The sequence below is a fragment of the Xenopus tropicalis genome, chromosome 3, assembly GCF_000004195.4.
Source record: "Xenopus tropicalis strain Nigerian chromosome 3, UCB_Xtro_10.0, whole genome shotgun sequence".
NCBI classification, from domain to species: domain Eukaryota; kingdom Metazoa; phylum Chordata; class Amphibia; order Anura; family Pipidae; genus Xenopus; species Xenopus tropicalis.
The window spans coordinates 88,547,159-88,573,522 of record NC_030679.2 but is presented as its reverse complement, the minus strand read 5'-3'; the positions used below and the strand labels follow the sequence as shown (position 1 = coordinate 88,573,522).

The 26,364-nt window shown below is 37.8% G+C and overlaps 1 protein-coding gene across 1 annotated transcript in view; it reads left to right on the top strand.

Annotated features, from left to right (window-relative positions):
* The window catches only part of snd1 (staphylococcal nuclease and tudor domain containing protein 1), a 387,013-nt gene that overhangs the window by 347,010 nt on the left and 13,639 nt on the right, over positions 1-26,364 (top strand). Inside the window, exon 18 of the mRNA NM_203852.1 lies at positions 14,353-14,494. Coding sequence (NP_989183.2) covers positions 14,353-14,494 — 142 coding nt within the window. The remainder of the gene's footprint in view (positions 1-14,352; positions 14,495-26,364) is intronic.

Below are 26,364 nucleotides of genomic sequence, written 5' to 3'. Positions count from 1 at the left end.
TGCTTTAGTTCTCTAATTTCAATTTTTACATGGATGTGTTTTTATATGGATAGTGTTCCTCCAGAATGTCCTATTCCCTCTTAAAGGAACAGTAACACCAAAAAATGAGTGTATGAAAAGAATTAATATATTATATGCTATTGCTCTGCACTGGTAAACGTTGTGTGTTTTCTTCATAAACAATTCTGCAGTTTATATAAATACCTGGCTGTGTAGCTATGGGGGCAGCCATTTAAATTGAAAAAAGGAGAAAAGGCACAGGTTGCTAAGCAGATAACAGATAAGTAGCAGATTCCCATTGTATTCTACACAGTTTATCTGGTATCTTCTTATGTAACCTGTGCCTTTTCTTCTTTTTTCAATTTAAATGGCTGCCCCCGTGGCTACACAGCAGCTATTTCTATTAACTATAGTAGTCTTTCTGAAGCAAACACGCAACTTTTACCAGTGCAGGGCAACAGTACATTATATTTTAATTATTTTAAAACATTTTTATTTTTTAGTGTTACTGTTCCTTTAAGGCTTTTCTGTTGCATATTCATGACTTTGGTGAATGTGTACCCCAGTAGTGATGGGCGAAATGTTTCGGCAGGCATAGATTTGCGGCGAATTTCCGCGTTTCGCGAAACGGATGAAAACATTCACCGCAGAAAAATTCACTGTGCGTCCAAAAATTGTCGCAAGAATAGTCACAGGCGTCAAAAGGATAGTCGTGCGTCCAAAAATTGTCTCAGGAATAGTCGCAGTGCGACATTTTCACTGTTTCGCAAATTTTTCACCGTTTCGCAAATCTTTTGAAAGATTCGCAAATTTATTGGCGAAACGGGACAGATTCGCTCATCACTATACCCCAGTACTTGCACTGCATTTTAAAGAGCAAGGAAAGGCTACTACTGTAGTCCTTAACATAGCGAATCGCCAAATTTATTTTTTAAAATAATGGTCACTTCTCCCAAAAATTGGTATTAATTTAGCTGTATTTGCAGCCTCTCATGGCCGCCATCTTGGATTCCCCCCGCTCGCAACCCGTGGCGATCAAACAGTACCCCGATTGCAACCTACCCGCTCACTCTCCGCCACTTGCTCGAGTGCTTGCTTGTGCTTCTGTGCTTCTCATTGTATCTGCATGAGCCAGGGGAGGGGAGGGGGGAGCGCGCCTGCTTGTCACTCTGAAAATGAGCACTGCGCATGTGCCACCTACAGTGTCCTGATCACAGAGTCAATGCAGGAGTGAAGCATTATGGGAATCCTCTTTACACAGCTCAGCGTTTTTTCTTCCTGTTTGGCTTCAGGTATGCCTGCGGCTTGAGATTAACTCTTTACTAGCCTTTCCTTCTCCTTTAAATGTAACTTGCATCATCACTGTACTTACACAGTTTATAATTGCTAATTAGTTTCTGCCAAACAAGATATTACTCTGTGGTCATTGCACCAACAATTAAGGAAAATGTGGAATTTGCTACTCATTGCAGTCCTAATGCATCTAGACAAATGGACACTCTAAATGAAGATAATCCATGCAAGGGGACCCTCTTAAAGTGACCTGTTTCTCAAACTTGCATGAAAGATGGAACGGAATGCGGTAGGACACTGTTTTTGATGGCTGCAGAACATGTATTGTCTCACTGCAGGTGGAAATGTGTTGTCACATTAGCCATTTTCATATTTAAGCAACAAAAGCGAGTTGTTCAGCAGACTGTCACACTACATTAAATGGAGTTTGCTATGCTGCTAGTACATTGCTTGCCTATGCACTCCTAGACAGTGTTTCTGAATCTTCGGCCCTATTCAGGAATAAAACAGACTGACACCGCTTGTTTTAATTTTTTTCCCCTTCCCTATACTTCTGTACTCTAATCCCACTCTATTTCTCATTTAATCTCTCAGTAGGAAAGGCACATTGGGCAAAGATTTTTTGTGCCTGGTTCTAAACTATCTGTTTTCAGTCTGAAAGATGGCAAATAACTACACGCTATGGTTTTTCCAACTTACACTGGGAATGCCAAAGTTTTATCAAAAGTAATGAATACTTCACCTACATTTTATATTATGTTAAGTGACCTATTAAAGAATCTCGCCAAACTGGAATATATATATATATATATATATATCAGTAAATATTGCCCTTTTACATCCTTTCCATTGATCCACCATTTAATGAAGGGCTGTGTGCTCCCTCTGAGATCACATGACCAGAAATAATGCAGCTCTAACTGTAACAGGAAGTAGTGTGGGAGCAAAAGGCAGAACTCTGTCCATTCATTGGCTGATGTGGCCTAGCATGTATGTGTGCCTTGGTTTGTTTGTGTGCACTGTAAATCCTATGATCCCAGGAGGCGGCCCTTAATTCTTAAAATGGCAGTTTTCTATTTAGGATTACCCAATAGCACATACTACTAAAAAAATATATTTTTATGAAAATGGTTTATTTCGATGAAGCAGGGTTTTACATATGAGCTTGTTTATGCAATATATTCTTATAGAGACCTACATTGTTTGTGGGTATATTTATCCTTTAACTCTGACTTCATTTCTCTACCTACTACTTTTTGAGATCCTCAGATAGCAAGATATCCTTTGTGGTTTGCATGTAATCAGAAAGGGCCAATTTTAACCATGTATTGCCTTGACTATTCAATCTATTAATAATCCCATGGCCTATAAGTGTTTTTCAGTTAAATTTTCCTAAGTGTGCATTGAGGAATTTAGGGACAGTGTCTGAAAGGATGAGGATTATGAGGAAGTGGGCAAGGTAGTGCAAGAATGATTGCTTTGTAGATTTTTGGGTGGCGGAACTAGAGGGAATTCTAGGGAATTCAGATTACCCAACTTATTGTTTTATTGATTTATGAGCAACAAAAAAAGCGAATGGCACTCAGGACTACAAACAAGGGTAAAACCCTTTTAAAAGTTTATTGCGGAGGTGCAACGTTTCGGGGCAATGTGACCCCTTTATCAAGCATGCTTGATAAAGGGGTCACATTGCCCCGAAACGTTGCACCTCCGCAATAAACTTTTAAAAGGGTTTTACCCTTGTTTGTAGTCCTGAGTGCCATTCGCTTTTTTTGTTGCTACAGTGTTTTTGGAGGGTGCCGATCCCTCCAGCAGTGTGCACCGGACAAAAATTTTTTTGGAATGTTAGGGTGTGCGGATAAGGTCTCTGTGGTCCAATTTATTGATTTATGACCCATTATCCAGAATGCTCGGGACCAAGGGTATTCCAGATAAGGAGTCTTTCCGTAATTTGGATCTCCATAACTAAAGTTTACTAAAAAATCAATAAAACATGAGTTAAACCCAATAGGGTTTTGCATCCAATAAGGATTATTTATATCTTAGTTGGGATCAGTTACAAGTACTGTTTTATTACAGGGAAAAAGAAAATCCATTTTAAAATTCTGAATTATATGATTAAAATGGAGTCTATGGAAGATGGGCTTTCCGTAATTCGGAGCTTTCTGGATAATAGGTTTCCGGATAATGGATCTTATACCTGTACCTAAAGAGGGACTTGGCTGTTTTCTTGTGCAAACAAAATATCAAGGGCTTTCATGTATGTACATTTGTATGAGTTGGGTGCAATTTATATCTGGTAAGTGTAAAGGGGAAGTTAGTTTGCTTGTAAATAAAATAACTTTTCCTTTTGCCACAAAGCATTACAGTTGGAATCATAGAATAATTTTGTCTGTGAAATACAATACTTTCCTTCTTTACTAACTACTGATATCTAAATCTGTACATTTGCTTCTTTGGAATCACAGGCATCTGCACTGGTGCATCTGAATTATGTAAATGTGATAGATTCTCACAGTTTCTGTGGTTTTAGAAATTTCAAATATAACCGTTCCCTTCCATTTCCTTACAGTTAGTAACCTTTTATTAAATATTATATCATTTTTGTTGGAAAGTCATTTTACATAAGTATGTAGGACATTCTGTTTGTATAGGTTTATGTACTGTAAACCTTTTCTTATATGTCTTAGAGTTAACCACCATGTCAGAGCAATTCACATGTTATGAACGTGCGCCATTTGAGTCTGTCAGGTGGAATGTGTAGCTGGCCTTGTGTGAGAGATGGTTTCTGCTTTCATTAAAGGACAGGCAAGTCCTTACTAATTATGCATTATATACTAGGCTGGGGCAGTACATCATTGATGGAGATACAATTCTATCACGTTTGACCACTTTTTCTTTGTTTTCTTTTGTTTTAATGCCACTCATTGCAAACAACCTAAAGTCACTTTTGTGATGGTGTTATTTCTCTTTGTATAGTTTTGTAGTGCAAGTTCCATCCCAAAATCTCTCTTGCTGTACCTGTTCAGGGGTCCTGACCACAGACTAACCCCCCCACTCTTTCCTCTCTGATGGAGAGCAACATATGCTGCTAACAGATGGATGCCTCTACACAAAATCTTTGTCTTTATTACTGCTTGTGACATATATAGAGATTACAGAAATAAAAATGAGAGAAAAAAACACATGCACAAGGGAGAGACAGACGTGCTGTTTCAACCGCTGCCCCAAGTATTACCAGGCTATGCCTAAAAAGTTTGCAGTGAGGAAGGCTAATCTATAAGCAATGCTTAGACTTAACAGCAGTTTCTATCTTTTTCCTCAAATTCCCGATATGGCTCAGTTTGCCCAACATTCATCAGTTTTTTTTATTTTACGGACTGTGTAAAGAGTTAGTAAACCTTTTATCATAAAAAACCCTAAAAAGGCTCACTGCAGCCCGCAGAATAACATACTTTTCTTCCTGCACTTGGTTTCATGCAGATTCTGTACCACAAGCAGCTCAACCAAGTATTTTTTGTACTTAATTCATACCTCCCAACATTTGAAAAATGAAAAGAGGGACAAAAAGATTTGGTGTGCACACTTTTGTGGTCACGCCCCGATTAACACACCCCATTTTTTTTTTCAAAAAATACTCCTTTTATATTGTTGAAATGGTGGGATCAGGCACAAAAAGTGCTATATCCTCATACTGTACTACCTAAGGAAAACAATATAGCAACTCCTACATATAAAATACAAATAATGAGAGAAGGCAGTCAGTTATAAGTGAGTTATAACTATGTACCAGTTTTGCCCCCTCATGCACAGTGCCCCCAATGGCCCAATAGACAGTACCCCCCCATACACCGTGCCCCCATAGACAGTACCCCACATAGAAAGTGCCCCCAGTTGCCCTTTAGACGGTAGCCCCAATACACAGTGCCCCCAAAGAAAGTACCCCCATACACAGTGCCCCCAATTGCCCCCATAGACAGTACCCCCCATACACAGTGCCCCCATAGACGCTCCTTCTTCTTCTGCGGCTCTGCTCCTTATGCGGTTCTGTGTGTGGCGGCGACAGGCCCTTTTATAAGGTTGCGCCCCGTGCGTACGTGTGACGTCAATACGCACGGGGCGCAACCTTATGAAAGGGCCTGTGACCGCCACACAAGGAGCCGCATAAAGAGCCGAGCCGCACAAGGAGCATGAACCCCCGGCTCCAGCCAGCGCATCCCGCTGTCCCGGATATTTCAATGAATGTCCCGCATTTCCATAATCTATTACGGAAATGCGGGACATTCATTGAACTATCCGGGATAGCGGGATGCGCTACAAAAACCGGGACAGTACCGAGGAAAGCGGGACAGTAGGGGGTATGCTTAATGCTACAGGGCAAGAAAGGGAATAGGCCACCTTCGTGATAAGGGATCTTTCCTCCAATAGGGATTCATGCAGCTTAGTTGCCATCAAATACATAATACTGGTTTATTACAGAGCAAAAGGAAAACAAATATTTGCTTATAATGGGTTCTGTGATAGATGGCTTTCCCATAATTTGGAGATTTCGGGATAATGGGTTTCCAGATAAAGGGTCCTATACCTGTATTGAACAACCTTGCAGTATGCATAAATGAAAAATGCTCACTGGCTTTAAAGGAGAAAGAAAGGTAAAAACTAAGTATGCTTTATCAGAAAGGTCTATGTAAATGCAGCCATAAGCACTCACAGAAACACTGCACTGACTTCTCTGTCAAAAGATTTGTTGTCTCTGTTTTCCTCTGCCAGAGACACGCAGCTCTCTCTCCTCTCCTGCTCCCCCCTCCCTCAAAAATGCTTCCTCATAGTCTTACAAACTGAGCATGTACATTGGTCTGGGTCTCGGTGCAGGAGCGAGGCATTATGGGAACTTTCTTTACACAGCTCAGCATTTTTTCTTCCTGTTTGGCTTCTGATCATCTGAACAGGTGAAATATGGGGAGACTAAAGGGCACTATTGAGAGAACTGAAGGTATGCCTGCAGCTTGAGATTAACTCTTAATTAGCCTTTCCTTCTCCTTTAAAGATTTTTGTAAATGTATTTTCATGAAAATGCAGTATTTGTCAATTATAGAAATTACGTTAGAAATTACGTTAACCCCTGTAGTGGCTGTGTGTGTGTATATGTGTGTATGTATATATATGTTTATAGATATATGTTGCTTAAAACTACATAGTAGAATTTTATTTTTGGGTTTGCAACCCCTTTAGAGGTTCCTTTATCTGTAGCTATGTAAAAGTCACTTTATCAGGAGTAGTGCCTTATGGTAGTTAGGAGTTAACTTTTAAATAAGTCTTTTAAACAACAGCCATTCTCCATTAATGATAAAAAGACATCTGGAAAGATTCCATGCCTATAATCTAGTGTACTCAATGATCAATTAACTTAAAATGCTTTGCCTGCCTTGAGATATTAGTAGGAGGTGTTCCTGATTCTTTATTTCTTAGAGCCCAAAAAGATCTTGCAGAGGACAACTTTCACAGGCTGTCAAAAGCAATAGATTCTATCAAATGAAGCCTTGGGTCAGGCAAGTCAGTCTATAATCTGCCAAGGACTGTCTCTCAGACTATTAAATAGAGCTGTGCAGAATATCAGTAGCGGTGTTGCTTGCAATGAATAAATACAAAAGAAAACAGTAGTTAATCTACTGTATTAAACAGTATCCATAATCATCATTTTTGGCATTTTATTCTAGCCTTTGGGATTATAAGGACACCTAGAAGTTTGCAATCCTTCAAGTTTAAACATAAGAAACACAAAGGTAACCAGAAACCCATTATCCAGAAAGTTCCAAATTACGGAAAGCCATCTCCCATAGACTCCATTATAAGCAAATACTTCTAATTTTTACAAATGATTTCCTTTTTCTCTGTAATAATAAAACAGTACCTTGTACCTTGTTCCCAACTAAGATATAATTAATCCTTATTGAAGGCAAAACAAGCCTATTGGGTTTATTCAATATTTAAATGCCTTTTAGCAGACTAAAGTTATGGAGATCCAAATTACGGAAAGATCCCTTATCCGGAATACCCCAGGTCCCGAGCATTCTGGATAATAGGTCCCATACCTGTATATCCAATAATCATTTATGCAGAAAGCTCAGAATTACGGTAAAGCCATCTCCGGTAGACTCCATTTTAAGCAAAATATTTCCTTTTTCTCTCTAATAACAAAATAGAATCTTGTGCTTGATCCTAACTAAGATCCATGAATCCCTATTGGTAGCCCAAGCATTCTGAATAACAGCTCCCATCCCTCTATCTGTAATTATATATTGTATTGGGATGTTACTGCACCATTTTTTGCAACGTGGCACACAGGGTTGTTTCTTTAACTCCTGTAACTTTTAGTAGCTCCAGCCGTGGCTCCGTATCCCCTGCCCATTGTAAGTGCCATTGACCTAAGCTTTAAACAAAGCCTTAAATGTGGTTAAGATTAAAATACCATTTCTTGAAAGAGATTTTTTATATTTATTTCAAATTTAAATGTTTACCTGCCAAGCAATGGAGCATTAAAAAAAAAAGGCTGCCTTCCAAATGGAGTGAAAGTGTGATACAGGAACTAATTTCTTCCGGTCCGTTCTTCAGTAATATTTGAACAAAGCATCTCACTGAAATTGCAAAGCACTCAGTGTAATTAAAGAGCACTACAGCAGATCCAGTTAGAGAAATTTTAGTTTTGATAAGGCATTGATTATAATTGATTGCATTGTCCTGTTCATTGCATGTGTAAGTCTCTTCTCTAATATGTATCTTTGGACTGGTTTCTCCTGTAAAAATCAGTGTCCTGAGTAATTTAGGACTGTTAATATAATAATCTTTATCCGGTAAAACACATGAAAATATTTACTGTATCTGTCTACGTTTTGCTGTTAATCCATGATTTGCTGTTAACAGAGGTCCTGCATGGCCAGTCAAAAAAGGGGCCAAAGTTACTGGGATACAGAGCCCCCAGATTAAAGGGCATAACTGCAATCCATATCAAAAAAGTATTCCAAACTCTCTACTTAAAAAGTTTAACATTTTTATTCAAAATATTCATAATAAAGATATAAAAACCCACAGAATTCTGCCTTACTAACATTTTGATGTGGATTATGGTTTGCTGTTACCCAAAAATGACCTAGGCTGCATGAAACTTTTCAAGAATGGCTGTTATGGCTTTATGTGTAGTGGATCTAGTATTGTGATATCTCTTATATTTGGGGAACAGTTAAGCCTGGGTTTGTATAGGTTAACAACTTATCTGCTGTAGAAAGTAGGATCTGTGGTTCTGGCTGTTATGTACATTACCTGACTATCTAGCTCAACTAGCTCTGTCGATTTTACATTTTTACTTTTTGATCCATCTCTCTCTGCTCTGGCAACAAGCGGCACAGCCAGATCAAAGTCAGCCTGCTGGCATTCAAAAGAGTTAAAAACAACAAAAATAATTGGTGAACAAACTGTTTGGGAAAAAGTGATGGATGCTCTTCTTTGTACATTCTACCTCCTCGTTCATCAAATGATCCTGTTAATTGTCAGCACTGGAAAATATCCTAAGTGATACGAATTGGTTGATCTGGCATCCCATATGGATCCGATTTTTCTTTTGGAACAATGTTTTATGCTTCTGAAAGCTAAATAAGACCTTGTGGTTGGTGAACTGAGTCATATTATATTGTATATATTCTCTAAAATAGCTGGCCAGAGCTAAATAATTTGGGTAGGTTTGGTTATGACGTTATATGGACAGTTTTTATAAACCATGTGTGCTGGGGATATAGCATGATTCAGTAGAAGTCAGTATTTCAGCCTTTCAAATAGTAATTTAAATATAGATTGTACAGGTTAGGGACCTCATATCCAGATACCTGATATCTAGAAACCTCTGAATTACACCAAGTACATCTCACAAAATCCATTTTAAGCAAATAATTAAATTTTCTTCTATTCTGCTACCCTGTTTCCAAAACAGTTGGGACTGTATAAAAAAATATAAAAAGTGAATGGAATGATCTGAAAAACACTTGAACTTTATATTTGCAACTAGTACAAAACAACATATCAAATGCTGTAACTGAGAATTTTTGTTTTCTGAAAATTTTTTGCTCATTTTGAATTTCCCTGATTTAGGGTTCAACTGCTTAACAGTTTGGGGGGCACCTTTAGTCTTTTTAGTTTTATAAAATGCAGAATGTTTTCAATGGGTGACAGGTCAGGTACGCATCCGGACTCTGACTAAGAAGGCCTTCTGTTATAATACATGTGAAATTTGGTTTGGCATGGTCTCCTAAAATAAGCAAGGCCTTTCCCAATACTGCTGTTGTCTGGATGGCACAATATGTTGCTCCAAAACCTGTATATATCATTCAGGATTTATGGCGCCTTCCCAGATGTTAAGGTTACCCATTCCTTTCCTTACCACTACACAACTTTTCCAGTCTTTTGTTGCCCCATTTCATTTTTTTTTAAACATGTTGCTGGCATCAAATTCAAAATGAGCAGATATTTTTCAGAAAAAAAAATTCCTCATTTACACTTTTGATGTTGTGTTTGTACTATTTGCAATTAGTTATAGGGTTTCCATTCTGTTTTTATTTATATTTTACAACTAAAACAGGGTCTTAAATATGACTAAATATGATTTATTAATCCAAATTGTGGAGAAAGCTTTTTATGGAAGACCCAGCTGGCAAGTGTTTTGGATAATCCCAAAACCTAAATTTGTCAACATGTCTGTGTGGGTTTGGTCTGGCTGCTCAGATTTCTGCCAACACTCATACAGGCCTCAATCATACAGGCCACTTAATCCGCTCCTGATTTAGGTCCCTACCATCTATGCACATAGTAGGGTCAGTTTTAATTGTAAGCGCCACTGGGACAGGGACTCTTAATCTCTGTAAATGTGTCAGTGCTATATAAATAATTAGAAGATGAAAAATAGTTTAACACTTCTCAGATGCACCTATAGCTTTGTTTCAGTGTATGAATTGTTAGCATGCCTCCTTTTTAATAAAACTCGTTTTCCTGTATAACAGCAGATCTGATCTAGTTTTGGTGTTTTGGTGTTAGTAGAAATTTAAAAAAAAAGTGAATTTCCCTTTTTAAGGTAATTTCAAGGCCAAAGTTCTTTCAACACTAACAACTCACAATTCTCTGAGCGTTTCCCAAAGCTGTTTAGTATATCTTGGCCCACGATGTTCCAGGCAGAATAAGAGCTCTATTTCTTTCTTCATGGTTATTGTTTGTAAATGCGTAGACTGCTGATGCAATTTTGTGTGTTTTCTGCCCTTTTTTTTTGCGCACTGTCTTTCTATCTACCTGACCATCTGGCTGCTGTTCTCATTTGATGTTTTCACTCCATCTTAAAGCCTTCTATTTTTCCTACATTTACATTCCTCCCTCCTCCATCCGCTATTCATTCTTTTACTGCTATTTTCTTCCTCGTCATAATCTCCTTCCATCACTCAGTCCTTCCTCATCCTGCTCCATTCCTTCTCCTCTATCACCTGGTTCCCTTTCCTTCCCTTTTCTTTTATTGTGCCAAGTTGTGTAGCTGCTTGATGAAACTGTGGGTTCTGCGTTGTAAATCAACTCCCACTGACAATAAATTCTACAGGCTGAATTGCATGATAGGAGTTGGAAATGACTGGTTGCATTTAAGATGTAATATTGCAAATTGGCTGCATTAGCAGATGTTCTACTGTTTCCTACTGGAATTGTTGAGATCGGAATCTTACTGTGTAATACAAATGCACTCCAATAGAAAAGCACATAAAACAGAGCACAGCTAGGATGTGACAATAAAAAAAAAAAAAATTCAATTCGATAGCAGATCAGAATAAATTGGTCCATCTAATCTGCCTGTTCTTCCATCTTCCTAAAGAACACAGACTTATTTCATTCCCCACATAGCCTCATGTCTAATTCATGTGTTACTGAATCCTTTTCTAGATGTTCCCTTCCACTGGGAGGTTACTCCTTGCACCTAACATTTTTTTACATAAATTATTGCTTTTAAAAGCAGCACCTATATTTTTAGACCCAATCATTTCTTTTTTTTTTGCTTTGAATTTTCCAAAAAACTTGAACTACGCCATAGTCTTATGTTAAATATAGGGGACAGTTATTTTCATCTGTACTGAAATGCTGGATATTTCTTTAAAGGGAGATTATCATTCTTATAACATTATATTAAAAAGAATGTGCAGACCACTGTGAAATAGAAGACTCTATTGTTTAGATGGAACAAAATGGCTGGTTGTTTTTGTATGAATGAACAATTATAAATATGGCTCCCTGGGCATCATTTATATTAATTTGCTAAAAGTTTTTATTTTATCCTTTAGGAAAACCCATTTCCCATTGTAATGCCGGGTTCTATGAAATTTACATAATTTTTTAGATATATAGATTAATTGAATGCCTTAGAAAAAGGAAATAGAAATCTGGTTAGCTCCTCAGTCCAGTTACCTAAAGTAACAATAATGCCAACTGTTGTGTCTCTTAAAAAGACAGTTATGTCTGTTCCCAATTAGAGGATTTGTAAGGGCAAAAAGAGACTACTAATTCTGCATTGCAGTTCCCCTTTCCTGCTGTTTAAAGTGCTATCTTTAAATCTATTTGCTTATGCCGGGGACATGTTCCACTGCTATTGTCATATTCAAAAAAAATAATTGCAAATTCATTCAAGGGCTTGATTTGCACTTCTTTGCCCTTCTTATTGCAGTTTGAAATGAGAAAGTTGTAATTCTTCAGTTAGCAGCAGGTTCTCATAGCCCCCTCTCCCCAGTTTCTTTGGCTCTAGCTCATGCCTTAAAGGTCTAAAGCTTCTAGCAACACTGGAAGTTTTGCTACAGCAGTTCGTCTGCAAATGAAAGAGCATAGATCTCCTCATTATAAGAGTGCACAGCAGTGCCAAGAACAGAAGAAGAAAAGGCTATGGAAGATTAATGTCTTCTACCAAGGGCAGCTATAAAACAAATGCTGCAAAACCAGAGGTGGGTGGCATTGTGGGGAGAGATCTTGGAGAGTTGACAGAGGAAGAACAATTTCAGGACTATAAGGTTTCCAAAGCAGAGTGAATTCTCAGTTGTTTGGTTCTTTTTCTTCTTATCCCATATTGACGTTTAAAGAATCATAAATAGTTTATTGCTTGCTTGTACCAGGGGTCTGTTGCATATTGTACCATCCCTTTTTCCTAAGTGCTGCCTTTTCCTTTTTTGCCCTTTTGCCCTTGTGTCTTTGGGGCCTATTTATCATGCTATGTAAAATGATTTATCCTGGAAACTGGTTTATAAATAAATGGCAAGGGTATTTTCTTTTACACCAACTAAATGCTTGGATTTTATTTTAAGCCCCTTTTTTATGGCACAGCCCTTTGAGATAGGAAGATTCTAGTGGTAAAAAATGGCAATAGATATTTTTCCACAACATTTTCTAGTTTCCACTGAATTGTACACTGGTTTTACATTAAAAATACACAACTTGACAAGTAGCATTTTAAGTGAATTAATCAAGGCATCGGTTTAACCCACAGATTTTTAGATATACATTCGCAATCCGGAGCATATTAGTGGCTACTTCCCTGTACATTTCAAAAGCCCCGAATTTTATGCCACATTTAGGAACTACTTGGATTTTTTTCTGCCATGGAAAAGTTGATTTTATATGGAAAGCTAGAAAACCTTTGTGGACTTTCCAGGAGGTTGAGTAAAAACTAACCATGATATGGGGAAATGCTAACCTCTCTTAATACTGGAGAGAGATTTAATAATAGGAACACTGTGGGTTACTTATGAGTTAATTTCATATATATGTTTCTCCTTTTAATGACATAAAAATGCTTTTGAGTGCTAATTTAGCCCATTTTTAATGACAGAATTCAAAAACAGCATGTAAAGAGTACGTGGGTATTCCCACTATTGGCAGCCTTCTAGATCACAGTGCCTCTGTCATATCCACAGTGCAGCTGGTTAGGTGTCCAAATGCTAAGCACAGGTGACAGCTTGTCAGCTCCAATGCAGGGCTATGACATCAACAGAAGCCAGAGGCTGTCATCACATGAGTCACATGGCAAATCCAACAGTGTCTTATTTATCCTGAAATTTTGCTTTAACCCTTTTCTTGGCTTCTCAGAGGACCACCTTACATTACAAATAGTTTATTTAAAACTTATCTTTACTTTGATTGTGGGGCTGTCACAATAAGTTTTCCTGGTGACTTAACAGGATTCAAATAAATCTTTTTAGCTTATACTATAGGAGAAAAACTGTTCTGTGTTTGGAAATAGCAGTTCTCCGCTTTCTTGCTTTGCTTAATGATACATACAATAGCTATACAGCATAAAGCTATTTTCCCAAGTTAAGAGTCAGGCTGACTAAACGTAATCCCTGGCTATAATAAGTCTCTTATATCTCTGATAAATCTGCTGCTGGATCAGGTCTGCACCTTTACTGGGGAGTTGGTGTGCATAGTCACTAATGCTTCTCTGGAGTAATTAGCATTTCTGTCCATTCTCATCCATCACTCTACCTCCTCTCCACCTGCTGGGGACTCTGTGTCATTTTCTAAGTTATTTTTGTTGAGGTTACTGAGGACGTTTTTGACAAGAAGAGGCTGTACCCAAGATCCTTTATTTGATAGACATTTCAACATTGAGCTTTGGACTTGTAATGCACCATAGGACACACATCAACATGGCCAATTACTGTAGATTTCAGCAATTACACAATGCTGATTAGCTCTGTCAGAGATCTAAGGCAAACCATGTTCTCTCGCTTTTTAGGTGTCATCCGCCACTGGTTATATACTGCGCTGTTCCTGTGTGATAGCTGCAAATTGCATTGTCACTGAGGGTATATGCTGGCAAATTGAAATAAATAAATTGAAATAAAGATTGGTTATTCAAGTACTGGCCTAACTATGAGTAGAAAGTTGATTCCTTAGGAAAATGCCAGATAAATTGCAGCAGAAAAATAGCTGGTTGAGTTGGTGCTGCAATTGTGAAAAATGTTAATTATATTAGTATTAAAAGACTACTTTTTATTGCAGGTCTGGTCCAAGTTTGAGGAGCAACCAGTGGAAGAAGTAGTGACTGTAGTGGAAGAGAAAGAAAGAAACGCTAATTACAAGCCTGTTCTTGTGACCGAGATCACAGATGAATTGCACTTCTACATCCAGGATGTTGAGACTGGTAAGAGTTTAGCCAACTGACCGCTCTCCCCACACTAACTTGCTTGCAAATGCTAGATGGTGCTTCTCCCTGGATGCCTGGCTTATGTCTCAATCAGTAATAAATGAAGGCGATAGGAGCTGCAAACATCAAGTCATAACAGTTCAACGTTTGGGGGGGTCTCCACCTCCCTTCATCAGGAACGAAGGAAGGTGGATACCCTCTGAAGCGTTGAATTGATTATGGCCCAATAAAATTCTTTTGTATTCACACAGACCGGAAGAGGCCAAGGTCATTATAGACAGGGCACAATGTTGTTTCCTATAGTGCTATACTGAATAAGTGATCTCTGACTAGCCAACTACTTTAAAAATGGCTGCTAGAGGGGAAAGACTGTTATAGAGCAGCAGTCATTTAGTTCCTAAATGGTATCAAAGAGTGATTTTACTTTCTCTAAAGTACCATCTCCACCTCTCTTCATTGCTTGAAATGATGCACAACAAACCTCATTCTGCGCCATCAGGTTTTTGCAGAGAGCACATTTATAGCTGCATAAATCCAGAGCGACCCGCTCCTGGCTGGGCACAGAATTTGCTAAACTCATTAAGTGATCTGTGGGTGCAATATTAGTGCAATCTATTACACAGACACAGGCAAAATGAATCCTACAAAGGTCAGTGCTGCCGCTGCCAAAGACAAATATATATTTATTATTGACTAATAGACAATTTCTACAATACAATAATCAGAATTGTATTTGTGCTACATGCTCTGCATGTATCATTTTATTGCTGCAGAAATATGTCCTTTGTGTATAGGTTAATATATACATTGAGTATTACAGTTAGCTAGTGATTTCAGATTCTGGATTACGTTTTTTTGCTTGTTGTACATGATCATTTAAAACAATAGAATTTCCCTTTCATTAATTGGCATCTGTAACAGTTTTAGCCATTTTATGTACCACCAAGCAGTACTGGTGAACACTGGGATATTAAGGTACAAGTTAAAAAAAAAAAAATAGGATGCTTGCAAGTTACCTCCTATCTATAAAACTTATATAGATGCCCAAGGCTGAAGTCGTGGCATGGACCAAAATGGAGGCTGTTCCATTCACTGAAAGAAACATCACTGCCAATCCCCACCCCCTTATTTTAGAATATTTCAGTGGTTTTAGGCAGTCATTAATTATATCCAACCTGCCCATGCAGTAAGAAGAAATTACCCACATCTACCACTCATCTACCCCTACACCCTCAAGTCAGACTGATAAGAGACCATTGCTCCAGATCCAAGTAAAAGCACAAAAATAAAAAGTGCAGCAACAAAACCAATACTACAATAAGGCTGATGCAGTAACTGTGTTTGGCATGTATGGTTTATGGTGCATTCAGGCCAGTGGATACAGTTCTAGTGTGCAACTAAAAATTCTGAATATTCTTTCTGTAATAGGCTGTTATGAAATGTATGTAATGTATAGATCCTATCTAAAGCATAGCACAGGTACATAATTATTAATCAGAAAGTCCAACACTTGCATGCACGTATCAGAGGGTGGGATTGATTTTGTATGTAAGCAGAATAACACATCTCTATCAGGCGCTTGCATGTTTGTATACATATATAATTACGCTTTACCCTTCTGGCAAATTCTTAACATTGCAGAGAATTGTTTTTCCCCCTTCCCAATCAAAATTCCTCTAGTCCACTGTGCCACTGTGATTTTCTGTTTTATTTTTTTTTTTAAATTGGTCTAGTTTAATTAAGGGGATATTATTAGCTGAACAGAAAGCGGACCATGTTGCCTGGGGCCATAATAAACTCTCAGTATTTTCGCTTCTGCAATAATAGTCCCCAGTTTGATAGCAAATGAAGAGGTCTTTGTTCATCACTGTTAGGTGACAGAGAAAGGGGGGGGGGCGGTCTTGTAAGGAGACTAGGGGGACAGGGGTAGAGGATGGAGGCTCTTCATTACAGGGAACCACTGCCATGATCTAATTGAGATGTAAATCTACCGAGAACGCAGAGAGGATTGTTATCAAAGTATGAAGGATTAATTGGATGTTTTAAAATAGCCTCTGTCGTAATACAGAAGGAGCTTGCTTCCTTTGCTGGTAGTATAAAGACATGCCCTCCCTCCTAAAATCTGCTAGTTAAAAAGCAATCTTGCTGAAACTGGTTTAATGGTTTAGTTTAGTGCTCGACTAAAATAACCTTGAAAAGGACCTCAAAATAAAAAATGTGTGTTTTAAAACTGTGTAATCGCTTTTAATTTCTGAATTTCTGAAGCATTATTTGTAGCTCATTCATTGGGGGTCTCTTTAGAAAAGCTATGTCCCTTGGTGCTACTATTTTAATTAACATGTGTGTTTGATTTTTTTTTCCCTAGTACCATATGGAGTGAATGTATGCAGTTACATTGTAATACACATTAGGGTACATGAAAGCTCCTATTTTCTATCAGATGAACAGTAGTACAAAGTGAGACACATTCAGTGTTGGAAGAATTTGCTCCTGGTCTGGATTGAATGGGGTAATACACACATTCAGGTTTTGATCTCATTGGCCCAGCTTTACAATATGGCTGCATGGGTATTTTCAGTTTCCCAGTCTTTCAGTCAGTGCTAAATCTAGTTAGTCATTTGTTGAACAGCTGGATTTGCCTGTGTATGTACAGCATATATATCAATGCCCTGACTGAAATGGATGGCATAGGTAGCATGAAACACATTCACTGTGCATTTTTCCCTTGTCCCTTAAATGCGGCACGCTATGAGGATGAAAGTGCTTCACATGAGAATGCTGAAGTGATAATATAAATGATACAGTAGGGCACGGGGACAGTGTACTCTCTGTATAGGGAGCACAGATCTTAACACTTCAGAGTACAGGGATAGTAGAGAAATCAGGTTAAGGGACTTCATGTTTAACTTTCCTGGTGTTTATTAAGGAATCACACAAATTTTTGATTTTAAAGTACAGATAAAGGGATTTTTTTTTAACACACTGGGATTTTACTTCCCAATCAAAACGCTCACTGATTTCCGACAGTAATACTGTGAATCAAGCACAGCCCAGTTTGTAATCTATAAATGTCTTTCTGAAATAATATCAGGTACAGAATATGCCGTCATATATAAATGGGAAATGCTTTTTAACCAGGTTAGGGGATATCTGCAGTGTTTATAGTAGCTGGTGTTCAGAATTGCAGGCAGTTTTTTAGTTTGTTTTTGTTTGCATCATTATTTAGCATAAACAATGGAAGTTAAATAGTGAACTCCAAACAGAAAAACAATTTTAAAGGGGTAGACATTGATATTTTGAGACAATTTGCAATTGGTCTTCATTTTTTATGGCTTTTCGGTTATCTAGCTTTTTGTTCCACGGCTTTCCTGTTTGGTATTTTAGGAGCTATCTGGTTGCTAGGGTCTTAATACTGCCTTTCATTCAACCCCATGCCTGGTTGTTAGGGTAAATATGAATATGAGAAAGCCTGCACGAAACATAAGGAATAAAAAGTAACAACGACAATAATATTGGCAACTTGCAGAGCAATAGCCAGGCTGCCAGCTGGAAAGAGGCAGAAAAAAGGAAGGCAAATAATTCAAAAATAATAAAAAAGTAAAATATGTATATATGTATATAATATATATGTATATATATATATATATGTATGTGTGCATATATATATATATATATATATGTATGTGTGCATATATATATACACAGAGAAGTAGACCAAAAGCACCTCAAAAGCTAGACATCATGCCAAGATCCAAAGAAATTGAGGAACAAATGAGAACAAAAGTAATTGAGATCTATCAGTCTGGTAAAGGTTATAAAGCCATTTCTAAAGCTTTGGGACTCCAGCGAACCACAGTGAGAGCCATTATCCACAAATGGCAAAAACATGGAACAGTGGTGAACCTTCCCAGGAGTGGCCGGCCGACCAAAATTACCCCAAGAGCGCAGAGACAACTCATCCGAGAGGCCACAAAAGACCCCAGGACAACATCTAAAGAACCGCAGGCCTCACTTGCCTCAATTAAGGTCAGTGTTCACGACTCCACCATAAGAAAGAGACTGGGCAAAAACGGCCTGCATGGCAGATTTCCAAGGCGCAAACCACTTTTAAGCAAAAAGAACATTAAGGCTCGTCTCAATTTTGCTAAAAAAACATCTCAATGATTGCCAAGACTTTTGGGAAAATACCTTGTGGACCGACGAGACAAAAGTTGAACTTTTTGGAAGGTGCGTGTCCCGTTACATCTGGCGTAAAAGTAACACAGCATTTCAGAAAAAGAACATCATACCAACAGTAAAATATGGTGGTGGTAGTGTGATGGTCTGGGGTTGTTTTGCTGCTTCAGGACCTGGAAGGCTTGCTGTGATAGATGGAACCATGAATTCTACTGTCTACCAAAAAATCCTGAAGGAGAATGTCCGGCCATCTGTTCGTCAACTGAAGCTGAAGCGATCTTGGGTGCTGCAGCAGGACAATGACCCAAAACACACCAGCAAATCCACCTCTGAATGGCTGAAGAAAAACAAAATGAAGACTTTGGAGTGGCCTAGTCAAAGTCCTGACCTGAATCCTATTGAGATGTTGTGGCATGACCTTAAAAAGGCGGTTCATGCTAGAAAACCCTCAAATAAAGCTGAATTATAACAATTCTGCAAAGATGAGTGGGCCAAAATTCCTCCAGAGCGCTGTAAAAGACTCCTTGCAAGTTATCGCAAACGCTTGATTGCAGTTATTGCTGCTAAGGGTGGCCCAACCAGTTATTAGGTTCAGGGGGCAATGTAGGTTTGGATTTTTTTTCTCCCTAAATAATAAAAACCCTCATTTAAAAACTGCATTTTGTGTTTACTTGTGTTATCTTTGACTAATAGTTAAATGTGTTTGATGATCAGAAACATTTAAGTGTGACAAACATGCAAAAGAATAAGAAATCAGGAATGGGACAAATCGTTTTTCACACCACTGTATATATATATATATATATATATATATATATATATATGTATATATATGTGTATATATGTGAATATATAATTATTATTCTTTTATTTATTTATTTTTTCTGGATTTCTTACTATTTAGGACTATTCTAATATCCCCTGGGAGCTGCTATCTTGTTACCTTCCCATTGTTCTGTTGATTGGCTGCTGGGAGGGAGTGATATCACTCTAACTTGCAGCGCAGCAGTAAAGCGTGACTGAAGTTTATCAGAGTACAAGTCACATGGCTGTGGCACCCTGGGAAATGAAGAATATGGCTAGCTCCGTGTAAAATTTCAAAAACAAAAAATCTGCTTCCATTTTTGAATAATGGATTTTAATGCAGAATTCTGCTGGAGAAACTCTATTAACGGATGTGTTTTTTAAAACAAAAAACATGTTTTTCCATGATAGTATTCCTTTAACTGGCTTCAGATCTTTTGCATCTGCATGTTGGTAAGTCTGCTTGAGTCCCAGACTGCATTGTAAATTGCAAGACCTTACATCTGTATGTCTGTATCAGTTGTTTGATGCGTTCTTCCCATAACAATAACATCTAAAGAGGAGCAGTGGCTCACTTGTTATGTCTCTGGACTGGGGCTCTGAGCAGCCTTGGATCACTTTCTATCTTAGCCTGTATGCTGTGGCCTTAGGCAGGTTTCTTCATATCCCAAATACCACATGCAATATGATGTCTTATTCTGGCTTATAACTAAGATCAGAAGAGTAAAGAATACATGATGATCCACATTTAAGAAGCAAAGCTAGTTACCTGCCTGGGGCTACACTTTCTACCACCTCCCAAAACATCTCTGATGAGCCAGGGCAAGGATCTGCCCCAGCTTTTTTGAACTTATGGAGCATGGTAATTATATGAGTAGACTGTCTTGTAACACTGATTGTAGTATATTTCCCAGAGGGAACCTCTTGCTTCTTGTCCACCTCTGTGTGTTTACAGTGTATTTACTGAAACTTCTGTCCCCAGCCGAGCCAGGATTAAATATTGTAATGCCTTGGTTTGTGCTACCTCTGATGCATGCTTTTTCTTCTTTTTTCCTTGGCTATAAATTTGCTTTGCTATCCCATGCAAGGATTTCCCTGTGCCATGGGGAAATGGTCTGTATGCATGTCTAGAGCTTTAATGTGATAAAACTTTTATCTGCCTCCACATTTTAATTATTCAGCAAAATAGAACCTTAAATATTAATTCTACTGCAGTTTCCAGCTGTTGTCTAAAGATCAGAGGAACGTTAGAAATATCCATATATGCTACATTTATGCTTTGACTAATGTTAAATTTGTACCTAATGCCGGTTTCTGACACCACAAAAGTATAAAGGCTTAGCTGGAAATGCTACTGAGATTCCGCGGTGTTTTTTTTCCTTTTCCCGCGTTTGTAAAAATTCACCCTGTGCTTTAACCTAAACTGCTTCCTACGTACGTCAGTATTCCCTATAGGCAAATATGTAGTAGGATTTCCAGATCTCTTGCCTTTTTGAAAACAAAATGTATGCTTATCAGTAAAGAGTAATTTATAAATGCAGAATGGTCTCATTCCCTGACCCACGTAGCAGTTACTTTTCTCCAACCCATGGTTGTAGCTGTAAAGATGGCAGATCTAGAGGTTGCTGTGGGTCCCATAGTGGGAGCAGTATGCGGGTATGTGAAAAAGTTTTTCTTAATTGAGTTTTGGAGGTTGAAGTGATACAAATCACTTATTCCAATACTTATTTTCTCTGCATATTCTTATATGTTGCAGATGGAGAACACTGAGTTTCTATTTTCTGACTGAAGTTGTAATAATCCCACAAATCTGAGCTTTTTTTTGTCATGTTACAGCAGTCTGTTAGATTACACCAGCCCCGGCATACTGCCAGATCCCTCTAATTGTATATAAAGGTTTTTTCACATACCTTTCAACTTTAATGTAGTGTACGACTTAAACAGCTGTTCATCCTGCGACACACTGAGTCACAACAGACATAGACATAGCATGAATCTGCTTACACATAAAATGAATTAGGGCTTTGTGAATTTGACACATTTTTTTAAATTGATTTAATGCCAATAATATTTCTTACGCCAAAATCACTTATTCCGCTTTTTTAAATCACCCCCCCCATGCATAGCATTTTTTAGCCTAATTTGATGAGCTTTACTTCTCCTTTTCTAAAATATCTGAAAGCATCTTTAGCTGCAATTCTTGTACTCTGTAACACTAACCCATAATAATCAGCAAGATATTAATCCTTGCTTTACAAATTAGTGATTTGCTTGTTAGTTATACTACAGAATAAGGCTTCACAGTTATGTTCAATACTTCCCTTTCTAGGCCTTGCTTCTAGCCACGTTTGTCTCTTTTGGCCCTTTCCATTTCATATAAATAAGAGCAGAAATGGAGCAATGTACCTGTTACTGGCCAAGTAAGAAAGTGAAACATAAGTGCAGCCATGCTGAATGTTACAAACACATGATCCCTAAAGAAGTCCTGTCATTATGCACTTTAGTCTGCCCAGTAAGCGAGCCTATAGAATTGCTTATGAAACACCACTTCTCTTGCATGTTATTATGGTCATTACCCTTTGGACAGAGTGAACATAACAAAGTTTTGCACATTCTGCTTTTGGTTTGATATTTCTAAAGTGAATTTAATTTATTTTAAGGAACCATATAAAATGATTAATCTGTAAGTGCCATGCATGTTCCCTTTAATGGTAATTATTATAGTTATAAAGTGGAGTGCTGGCAGCTGCTTACAAATGTCAGTTTTGGCACGGATTGACAACTGAGATTTTAAATATCTTTATAACAGGCATAGATTTTTTTTAATTAAAAATCCATGTTTTATTTGCAAAGTACTTTGCATTTATGTCTGTGTGACAGGTGCCTTTAAGTGTGGAAGCTTGTGACGGGAGCGATGGGACTTGGGCTGGGGCAGTTGTAGGGGTGCAGTAGTTTGGGGCTGGTTCCAGGAATTATTCAAAAAAACTCATGAATTTGTTTTTATTTCATTTTGTTATAAATTAACACTTAATAAGTTAAAAGTATAAAATTCCGAAGGCTATTGTAAGTCATTTTGCTCTTTCATTACCTTTATAAAGACGCATTTATAATGTCACACAACAACACCTCTAAGGCTTCTAATATCATAATAATAAAGTAATAGGTACATCTTCTATTTCTTTTCTATATTGATTGATAATAAGAAATATTTTTACAAATTGTGAGTGTTATATACTTCCTGTCCTGAAGTAGTGGATATGTTTAAGGGGAACTATTAGGAAGCACAATGTTCCCATAGTTCAAGCTATGTGACCATAACAACCAGACTGGGGATTAAACCAATATCTGCAACTTCTTGACAGGTCTGGTGAGATGCTATACTATGCATGCTGTCTTTATTTTTCTTAGATTGTTTTTCCTTTAAGTAATACCTCTCTGCTGCAGCAGCACATTGTACTTATAATATTGGCCTCTTTTTTTTTATTCAGCCAGCAAAATATTACTTGGGCAAGGCCCACTGGCCCTTTTGCGCCACCCTCTTGATGGCAAATGTCAAGAGGAACAGCATGCCTTTTACTTAAGTAGCATGAGTACTTAGTAATGTTATTAGTCTTCTTATAAATTATAGTTATGAGATGCATCACCACCCATTTTATTGGGATGATATAATAAAAGGCATAAAGTTTGCGTTCGGTCTAGTAACCAATATCCACAAATCAGTTGTATGCTTTCAGATGGGTGACCAATCAAGGCTACTTGTTGATTGGCTGCCATGGGTTACTAGACTTTATGTACCATTTTTATGACTAGTTTTGTTTGGTGATGAGCATAACTGGTAATTTTTGCGCTTTAATAAACCTCCCAATGTATGAGTTACATCTCCGTTTCTGGTTGGTGCATAGAAATACAATCCTGAAGCAAAAGCAACTCCAGTCAGTACAAAAGCAATACCAGTCAGTACAACTTCATCTGCTAGCTTATCCAATAACAGTTTAGAAAGCAGATTCATGTTGCTTCATAGCATAGCATTTCCCAGATTGTACCAACAATATTAAACTCAAATGGGGGGAAATGTAATAAAAGGGGCAACATTTGTTACTGGTCTACTTAACTGTAGCAGCCAATCAGTAGGAAACATTTACCGCTCACTTGTTAAATGACAAACGTCTGTGTTGCTGTGTGTTACTGCATGTGGAACAGTGTTAGCACAGTAACACACACTGGGGTATAGGGGTAGGTGTATAAATCCTGGGCACCAGCAAAAATGGCATATATATTATTAATATTCTTATTATGCAATTTTCTTTGTTCACCTATTTGATGTCTCTATTACCTGACGTTTAAACACTTGTTCTCGCACATTGGTGCATCGGGCTGTTATGCCGTGACTGAGAAACCAAAGGGCAAAAATCATTATCCCTTGACATACTTGGCCCTGCTTTTTTGTTTACTGTAAGGTACTAAGGAAGTGTGTTTTGTTTTGGTATTTTTTTCTGAGTTGGCTGTGTTAGAGTATTATGGTTTTATGGGCCATGTCTTTTATATGGCTTGAATAAAATATAACAGTGATTTAATATTCGTGGGCATGCATCTGCTACTATAGGCTTTTTGTTTGTCAGAAAGTGTAATGCAATCTGCAGTATTTTATAAAGGACATGGATCTTTATCAGGCAACTCACGCCTTGTTGCTTTCAATAAAAGGAAGCCTAGTCCAGCCAGCTGAAAGATGGGAGATTGAGCTTCCAGCATGGAATATTTTAATAGAAAATAATGTACTGAAATATAACAAGAAAGACTTAAATCTGAAAGTACATAAAAAGGCTGCATATTTCAGGGAGGGTCTCCAGTTCTTGTGTGAGGAATATTCAGCAATTGGTACAGATCTCTGGCACTGTAAGGGACAAGGTACTTCCCATGTGTTAAGTGTGTAATTAATCAGTAGTCCTTTTTATCACATATTTATGTGTGTTCTGCCTATTGTTTTAATAAAATCTATGTATGCACTATTCCCTCTTAAATGTACTTTTGTGTGGACACATTTTGAGGCCAGCACAGACAGTTTGGAATTGTGAAAACCCAGTTTGGTAGTAATTCTTAAGCACCCACCCCTCAGCGCATACAGGTTCTTAAACCTATATACAAAGGGTAATTTTTGCACACATGGTTTATAAGCGCACAGCCACAAAGAAATGAGAGATTACTCCTCTTTATCCATGGAGTGCTTTTAGAATCAGGAGTACAAATATTAAGCTGACCATATATATATATATATATAATATATATAGATATATAGATATATATATATAGATATATAGATATATATATATATATATATAGATATATATATATAGATATATATATATATATACAGTATATATAGATATATCTATATATAGATTCATACCTCCCAACTGTCTCGATTTACGCAGGACAAGTCCCTCTTTTAACAGGTCACCCCACAGTCCTGGATTCTTACTGAAAAGTCCCTCATTTCCCTTTGATCACCTGCACTGAATGCTAAAAAAAGATACAAACTTAATTAAAAAGTAGCTTTTGGCAGAAAGCCCAGAAAGTTAACAAGCTTCACCTGCACCTAGATACATTGTTTCTCACATTTAATTAAATAAGTGGGCTTTTGGCAGAGAGCCCAGAAAGTAACAGGCAACACCTAACTAATAAGCTAAACAGGTCTCTTGGGGGAACTGAGACTTGCAGCTTAAAGTGATATGACACCAAAATATTTCATATAAAAGTATGAACCTACTTCCAAACCTACCTAATAGGACATGTTTTTTCATTTTTCAAGTACTGTTTCTCTACATAAATCCTACTGAAGATCCTGAACCCGACTGTCTGGCAACCCGACTGTAGCTTCTCAATCTGTCAAAAGGACTATGTCATAAACAGGGAGGATTCAGCTTGCTGTTTGCTTCAAGGAGTTCCCCCTCCCTCCCTCCCTTGCATAGCATGGCATGGTGTTGTGAACTTGATATCAGGCAGGCTTGATCTATCTACTGCCTGCCTACTTCAAAGGGCTGTGCCCCCCCTCTCTGCTCTTCCCACGAAGAATTAAATAGCAGGCCAGCTTAAGCTCTCCAGTGCCTGCTTGCTTCTAAGGGCTCTCCCCCCACCTCCCCATTACACATAGACAACGGAGCTGATCTTGTCACACACCGGCTGAAAGCAGAAGGGGCGTTGCAGGTTTGTGATTGGGCATATTTATTCACTTGAGAGGCATTTAAATTAAAACCCGGAAGAGGGGAACAAACATGGCTGCTCTGTGGGTCTGTAATTCATGCTACCACAATTTTGAAAAAACTTTGCAGATTTAGTTTATAAAGAATTTAAAGCTGATACAAATTAAAACATAACAGCAGGTGTAAAAAAGAAAATTTTAAGTGGCTGTCAGTATCACTTTAAAGGAACAGTAACACCAAAAAATGAAAGAGCTTTAAAGTAATAAAAATATAATGCACTGTTGCCCTGCACTGGTAAAACTGGTGTGTTTGCTACAGTAACACTACTATAATTTATATAATAAGCTGCTGTGTAGCCCCGGGGGCAGCCATTCAAGCTGGAAAAAAGGAGAAAAGGCACAGGTTACATAGCAGATAACAGATAAGTTCTGTAGAATACAATAGTGTTTTATCTGTTATCTGCTATGTGCCTGTGCCTTTTCTCCTTTGAATGGCTGCCTCCATGGCTACATAGCAGCTTATTTATATAAATTATAGTAGACTTTCTGAAGTAAACACACAACTTTTACCAGTGCAGGGCAGCAGCACATTATATTTTAGTTACTTTTATACACTTTCATTTTTTGGTGTTACTGTTCCTTTAAAGGGCAATTTCACCTGCATTAGTAAAACTGTAATAACACATAAAAG